The sequence below is a fragment of the Cyprinodon variegatus genome, unplaced genomic scaffold (assembly GCF_000732505.1).
Source record: "Cyprinodon variegatus isolate N-32 unplaced genomic scaffold, C_variegatus-1.0 Scaffold39, whole genome shotgun sequence".
In the NCBI taxonomy this organism is placed as follows: Eukaryota; Metazoa; Chordata; class Actinopteri; order Cyprinodontiformes; family Cyprinodontidae; genus Cyprinodon; species Cyprinodon variegatus.
This window is the reverse complement of record NW_015150492.1, coordinates 128,799-136,769: the sequence shown is the minus strand read 5'-3', so window position 1 is coordinate 136,769 and position 7,971 is coordinate 128,799. Positions and strand designations below refer to the sequence as shown.

General features: G+C 36.2%; 1 protein-coding gene across 2 annotated transcripts in view; it reads right to left on the bottom strand.

Moving 5' to 3' along the window:
• The window catches only part of LOC107081720 (pituitary adenylate cyclase-activating polypeptide type I receptor-like), a 39,521-nt gene extending 32,059 nt beyond the window's left edge, over positions 1–7,462 (bottom strand). Inside the window, exons 1-2 of one of the 2 annotated variants that reach the window (XM_015369924.1) lie at positions 7,218–7,462; positions 1,048–1,194 (exon numbers count right to left, since the gene is read on the bottom strand). In XM_015369924.1, the coding sequence (XP_015225410.1) occupies positions 1,048–1,137 (90 nt within the window). In that variant the 5' untranslated portion in view covers positions 1,138–1,194; positions 7,218–7,462. The remainder of the gene's footprint in view (positions 1–1,047; positions 1,195–7,217) is intronic. The other variant, XM_015369923.1, reaches the window with a different exon arrangement.
• Between the last annotated feature and the right edge of the window lie 509 nt (positions 7,463–7,971).

Genomic DNA, 7,971 nt, shown 5'->3' with positions numbered 1-7,971 from the left:
GACACAGCTGTGTCCGTTTACAGACAGTACATTTTGCAGTGTTAAAGTAAAAATTTAACACCAATCTAAGAGCATTTGGTCCCAATCTAAGTTAGTGTTAAATTAACTCCCTACATAGTGTATATCTTTGTGTTTGTTCCGAATACTCTATAGGATTCAATGAACTTTGAAGCAGTATATTTAACATTGTGGAATTTACTGTGAATGCAGGCAATTTGGATTTAAACAGAACAAACCCTTGATCCCCCTGAAATTTGTTCTTAAGGTTATCATACCATGAGAATTTCATAGTAGCCAATGCCCAATTATTATCATTTTTGCACAGACTTTGCCTGTCTGTCATTGCACCAATACCGCTGTCTGTTTCAGGTTTGATAAATGGCTTTGTAACTGGAAAATATGGCATGTCCTTTATCCAGTATGTGCTCTTGTTTCCCACTGATTTTACACATATAATGTATTTTTACCCCTGGTTGGTAGATCAGCTTTATGTGTGCAAATAAGTTGGTACGTTTTTACTTCTGCAAACTTTTCGATGATCAGGCCCTTAGGAGAATAATATCTAACAACTTTGTTAATTAGGTATTGAATTTTAGTTGTCTTCTTTTAATCTGTTAAAATAAGAAGAAATGTGACTGATACATCTTTTAAAGCTGTGTTGTACCAGGGCACTTACTATGATTCTTTTGCAAAGCTCTATCAGCTCTTTTAATTGCAACAGAAGTGCTAATAACTATGAGTCACAGCAGTTGGATTTACAGCTCTCTGGTCAGCCCGGCCATCTGTTATTGTTCTAAGAGGAAGGCATCCAGATTAACATGAAGATGATCCTGGACCTGAAATGTATGCTGATGCTGTAGGTGGGGATTTTTCTGCAACCATAATGAATACATGTATACAGGCATACTTAGTAAAAAAGCCAAAAGGTGAACTTAAATTACAACTGACATTGGAGACTGAGGACGCAGATATACAAATATTGCACTTTATATCCTATATGACTAAAATCTGTCCCACATATTCAGAACATGTAGATAAATGACTCACCAAGGGCATAAAGAAAATTGCAGTGAGCAGGTAGCCTCTCATTGTGCCTGGTGAAGAGCTTGTGTCCAAATGGCTTGACAGGATCTGCATATGTGAATTGTTGTTTACTGAAATCTGGTTCTTGGAGTCACAACAGCATTAAGGGCTCTGAAACACACAAAAAAGAGAAGAATAAGCATTAGTTAGAGTAATGCCTTTCCTGTAAAGGGTTAAAATTGAACATATTTGAATGCAATCATATATTTAAGCCCCACTGGATGAAATCAGCATGTCTCACTGGAGTTGTCCAAATATCTAAACATTAAAAGTTATTTAAGTTATGACTGGTAGGTTAATTGGCTTCTCTAAATTCTTTGTGAGTGTGTGTGTGTGTGTGTGTGAATGGTTGTTTGTAACACCGTTGCAACAATGTGTGTCTCTGTGTTGCCCTGCGATGGACTGGCGACCTGTCCAGGGTGTACCCCGCCTCTTGACCAGTAGACAGCTAGAGATAGGCACCAGCACCCCTCACGACCCAGCTTGGGATAAGCGTGACGGAAAATGGATGGATGGTTATTTTTCCCTGACAGGAGCTCCAACATTCAACAGGCTAAATTATTATTTGTGAATGAATGAAACCTGTCATTTTCTTTGAGGGAAAATATTACTTAAAATATAAATTCACTGTGTAATGTAAAATTATTGTTACAATAATCTGTGTCATTTTAAGCTGTTTTGTTTGCATTTTTTCATACATTTTGAGAAAGCAGAGCATTATTGTGAGATAGAGGGAAAAATGACCAAACTGCATGTCATTATGAATACAATATTAACTCCTTGCAGTATGTCTTTATCAGCTTTTCAGTACCTTCCGAGTATTCCCTTTCGCTGCACTTTTTCTATGTTCATTTTTGTTATAGCCATTTTCCACATGGTAATACATCCGTCTGCTTTCTCAAAATTCTAAACACAATACATCATTATGAATATGTGCAAATGTTTTCTTTTTTTCTATTGTTGCAAATTTATTACAAATATAGAACTATGAAATCAGAATTAAGTAAACTCAAAATTCAGCTGAGATGCATACTGTTTTCACAGATCATTCACTCAGAAATTTTTACAGCTCAAATGATGTCCATTTATGATCAATTCAAATGATTCAAAAGATAAACCTTATATTTATTTATTGAAGGTACAATAACACCATCTATAAAATCGAAGGAATTGTCTCTGGACCTCAGAGAAAAGATTGTAATGAGGTACAAATCGGGAAATGTATGCAGATAAAATTTCTGTTGGTTGGTAGATCCCAATAAGCACTGAGGCCTTCAGCATTTGTAAATGAAAGATGTTTTAAACCACAAGGCCAAGTCCTAGAGCTGGCCAAATGTCTGAACTAAGCAATCAGCAGAGAAGGGCTCTAATCAGAGATTTGACCAAGAACCCCATGGTCACTCTGTCAGAGCCCCAGTTTTCCTTTGTGGAAAGATGAGAACCTTCCAGAGGGACAACAGTCTCTACAGCGAATCCACTAATCCAGCCTGTTTGGTAGTGTGGCCAGATGAAGGCTCATCTTCCCTTGAAGCTAACTTCTTGCAGTATGAATGCATTCATAAACACATGAAAATTCATCTTGTACCGCTCCTGCCTCAGTGGGACATATAGCTGTCAAGATGCAAGAAATGCAGAGCTGAACCAAACAAATATAACCGCACAGGAGGAGCATGTATAGCTGCTGCTATGCAATCACATCTGTTCTCTCAGAATCCACCATCTTATTTTTAAAAGAGTAAAAGCAAGAGTAGTACAAGAGTAAGTTGTTTTGGTTTTTCATGAAGCCTTCTGTTTCATTTTTTTTTTATGTGATTGGCTAAGATAGATAAAAGACACCTCTCAATAAAATGCACAATAAAAGGCAGCCTGTCTGAAGTTTGCCAAAAGGCAACCAAAGGACTCTCAGACCATGAGAAATAAAATGATCTGGTCTGATGAGACAAAGATAGAAAGCTTGATGTGAAAGCCAGGGCAGGCATGTTAGGAGGAAAACCATCAAACCAGACACACACACAAACAAAAAAAATCCCCTCAGTGATGCATATGGTGGCAATATCATGCTGAGGGGAATGTTTGAGGGAAAGATAAATGTAGTAATGTGCAGAGACATCATGGTTGAAAACTTGTCCCCGAGCAACCTGGTGCAGCGACTCAAAAGAAACAGCAAAGACCTCATTGGAGTGGCTTTAGAACCCCACTGTGAATGTCATGGAGTTGTCAAACTGGAGACCAAATTTTAATCCAATTGAACATCTCTAGTGAAGTCTGAACATGGCTATATGCAGGTGTCCACCGCCTGATGGAGCTTGAGATGTACTACAAAGAAGAATGGGTGCCTAAAGCTGAATCAGCACTATATAAATAAACTTAATTTAGAGTGGATAAAAAAGACACAGAAAGACTTGAAACTACAATTGTTCTTAAATATGAATCAGCGAAATATTAAGCAAGGTTATAAATAACTAAGAGTGATTTCTTAGTTTTCTATATGCAACAAATATGTATCACATTTCTGACAAAAAAAACACTAATTCAAATTTTCATAATGCAGTATTGTGTGTTAAAAATCAAGAGAAGAGATTAATTTAGATTAAGTCTGAAATAGGGCTGTTGCAGAGCTATATGTGGAAAATGTGCTGTCATAAATACTTTCTGGATGCACCGTATAGTGAAATTAAAATGCATAAACTCAGACTCTCTTTACTAAATAGAAAACTTAAGGAATCAGAACTAAATTGTGTTTAAATCAAATTAGAAACACAATGAAATGTATTGAAATTTGCAGTTGCACTGTAATAAAAAAAAAAAAAAGTTGGAATGTTATTGATACTTTTGCAGCAAACTGCATAAATCTTTTTTGACTAATTAGGCTTATTCATTATGCTGATGCTTATTTTGGTAGAATGTTTACAAAATTGTGGTGCAGCATTGTATTTATTTTTTATTTAATTCCGCGATAACGTATTGCTTTGTAAATTACGAAATGAGGAAATGATTGCAACTAATCATGAAAATAATACTTTTCTGTGAAACAGATCGGGTCCAAAAGGATATATATATATAAATATATATATATATATATATCCATACAGTATATATATTCCTGCCTCAAATGGAGGAGTTCAAGTATTTTGGGGTCCTGTAAAAAAAGGAGGGATAATTGGAGCCAGAGATAATGAATGCCCTAGTTTATACTGTATGTACATAAACTAAATATTTACTCACTTAATGGACTTCAAGCTAAGAAGAAATCAGGAATATTGTTGATGTTCAGAACTATAGGAAGGTGAAGGAGTATGATTAAATAATTTTAACTTCTAACCCTTTCAGGTATTAGCATTAAGTCATACATATAAGGTATTTTTATGTGTTATTAATTATACATAATGTTTGCATGTGTTAGATTTGTAATTTTTTATTGGATTGTTTTAAATATAGTTCTCCATTCATTCATTCATTCATTCATTCATTCATTCATTCATTCATTCATTCATTCATTTTTATAACATATACTGTATTATTCTTTAAGCATTGGCCTGTATTTATTTAAAACCCTGCTTACTTAAACTTTAATATGGATCACCTGAAAAAATAATGAACTATCTTTGTCATAATTCTAAATCTTGCATGATAAAAAGGCATGGGTGGACACAGATGTTTTACATTAACTGTGATAACTGTTTAATTTTGCACACTGTTTTCCTGAATAAAAGCTTTAACGTTATTAAAAATAAACCAGAGGAATTCGAAACAGAATAGAAAAAACTCTTAAAGTAATACATCTTCATCTTGTTTTTGTATTTTGTGATATCTTTCTGCATTGATCTCATTGAGCAGCCATTCAATTTCATGAATGTAATAATGTCTGTTTAATCAAGACATTCTTAATACATTATGCACTGGTTCTGGACCTTCCTCCAGATGTTGCTTTTTTTTTTTTTAAAAAGGGAAAAAAAAAAGTGACTGAGTTATCAGACCCTGTCACAGCTGACTCATCGTCCGCAGGAATCCACACATAAACACACACACACCCTTCCCGGCATCTCTAGTGGATGCTCCTTTTTAATACAGTAAACACCACATTTTGCACTTTAAAGAAAAGGTTACTATGACTTTTACCCAGACAGACAGACAGACAGACAGACAGACAGACAGACAGACAGACAGACAGTATACTTGGTTTGGGACGGATCATCCGGAATTCCCACTAGATAACTAATTTGAGCAAAAAAAAAAAACTATATATATATATATCCATAGTGATGATTCCAATCTCCGAATAATGGGTTGGTAGATTTCTAATTATTAGGCACCTTGAAATCAAACTGTATTAGCAACGATTATTTGGCAAAAGTATTTTTTGTGTACTATTATAGCATCTCAACGTTGCAGCACTAATGGACTCATAGCTTGAAATTAAATGCAAATATGACGTCCATTGTATTAGAGATGCTTATTGGAAATTAGGCCTATATGTGTTTTCCTTCTATTTTACATCTTTTCTGGCCTCCTGTCCTGTGTAGTCATTTCAAACAGCAGATTGGTATTTTTCTGAAATAAATAAACAACATTAACACCACTGACATATTTACTTTAGCATCTCTTCCGTAACAGATGTATGCTTCAGTTGGTTGAACGTAACCTAGTGGTGGTTTTAATTCTCACTTGTTTGTCACAAAACAGTGCCTTATATATCAGTCAGTAAGGTCATAACATCATTCAGTTCCAGTTTGTAGTATTATTCATTTTAGGTTGTGTATTTTTTGCACAATTAAAACCCAAGAAAAGTAATGTGTGTGATGGCCATCTTAAATTTCTTTAAGTGATTGCTGCATTTTTACTAAATGTAAACAGAATTAAAAATCAGCTCATTCTTACACAACCCAAAAGCTTCCTAGTAATACTGTTCTTCACAAAAATCAAAACACTTTCAAACAAGCACTAGAATAAAAACACATGTTCTCAGACACACACACAGTCTTATTTTCCTGTGTCCTTTCCCTCTGTCACTGAATCCAGTCACTTCTACAGCATCTCTCAGAAGCTTCATCAAGTCATATATCAGAAAGTGCTGTGGGGGCAAACCCCAGAAATCTGAACAGTGAAACCAAATGAAAGAAAACAAAACAAACAGAACCATACATGTGCTTAGGAGGTTTTGCTGCTCTTCTTGCAATACATCAAACCAGGAGGTTCTCACAGCATTAAAATTGGGTTAAGTTAAAATAAAGCATATGTGTTTGGGATTAACAGAGCTCCAAAGCAGGAAACAGCTGTTGGACAGAACATCAAATCATCCTGAGGGCAACAATGAGCATTTGCTTTTCTCATAGCTGAAAACGTGTGAGTCAAATGGAAATCTGTGAAGCTTTACACAATGCTGCAATTCCAGTAAGTAAGTAAACTAAAACACATGTTGAGATTGAGATTTGCAAGAAGAAAAACAAATCCAGTCTAAGAAAAGATAACCCTGACCATGTACTGTGTCCATGTACTAAAGCTGATGCAGACGGACAGAGGAATAATCATTGGCAGTCTCTGTGTCAACTATAACTATAATTTTAAACAACTGTGTCACCCTACAGGGCTCCTCCTTAATGCATGAACATTTCATTTCTATCGTAACCTAATCCAGAAGAATGCCTTCAATTAACTCAGATGCAGTGCTGTAAACGTGTACTGCATGTCTCCACGCAAATAATGCAGCCTTTCTATCTGATTCCTTGATGAAGATGATTATCATTACAGTTATCCTTTCCAGAAATTACGGTGATTAAGCAACCTATAGCAGACAGCTTTTAAATGACAACAATGTCAGATGTGTGTCAGAACAAAACAGCCTTAATTACAATCAATGTGAGACAAATGTTTTTTTCCCCTCAGTGCTGCAAAATCAATAGGCTAATTTTGCCCTGCCCCGTTTTTTATATAGTAGATGTTAAATATATAATGCTTCCGGATGACCTTCACTTAAAAAAAAATATATATATACATATATATATATATGCTGCCCACTTAATCAAATTAATTCTGTGCATGTTCTTGCAATATCATCAAGATACATGTGGGATCTGAATGCTTTATTAGTTTCAGCTGCTGTTTTTAGAAAAAATCGGGGGGAAAAAGCAACTTACCAAATCACATGCTGAAATATCTCCACAGGAAGCCATAGGTATTTGCGGGTTTTTAGTCCGGAGTCAGGTATCACTGCGTCCTGCTGCGGCTGCTGCTGCAGGACCCACTCACCGCGTCTGCAGCTGCTGCGGCAGCTCGACGACGAGGAGGAAGATGAGGAAGAGGAGGAGGAGGAGGAGGAGGAGGAAAGGAAAGGAAAACAGAAGGGTGAACGTTCCTTCGGGGTTCGCACCTCATCAGACACGGTGGTAACAAACCGAGAATGCTATGCGTACAAATGACGGGAGCCAGCGGTGGGAGAAGACTGGAGAGCTGAAAGCATCGTCTTTCTATTAACATTCAGCACGTGGGACTTTTTCTAAAACGTAAAACTGATCGTCAAGCTCTCACATTCGATGCTTTGCACATTTACAAGGATAATATGATAAACAGTGATTGTGGGTCACACAGACCTGCATGTTTTTTCAAACTTTAGTCTGTCCTCTTAAAGCTTTGAAGGGGCGATCTTGGCCGTGGGTTTGTTTTAAGCACCACGGACAGCAGACCAAAGCAGAGCCTCAGAGCAGCTCTGATCTAAATCCATTCTGAACACTTAGAGCAGGCCAGAGGTGTCAAGTAATGAAGTATAAATACTTTGTTACTGTACTTAAGTACACTTTTTAGGTATCTATACTTTACTCCATTACACATTTTTCATCCTACTTCTGACTTCTATTCATTACATTTTCACACAAACAAACGTTACTTGTTACT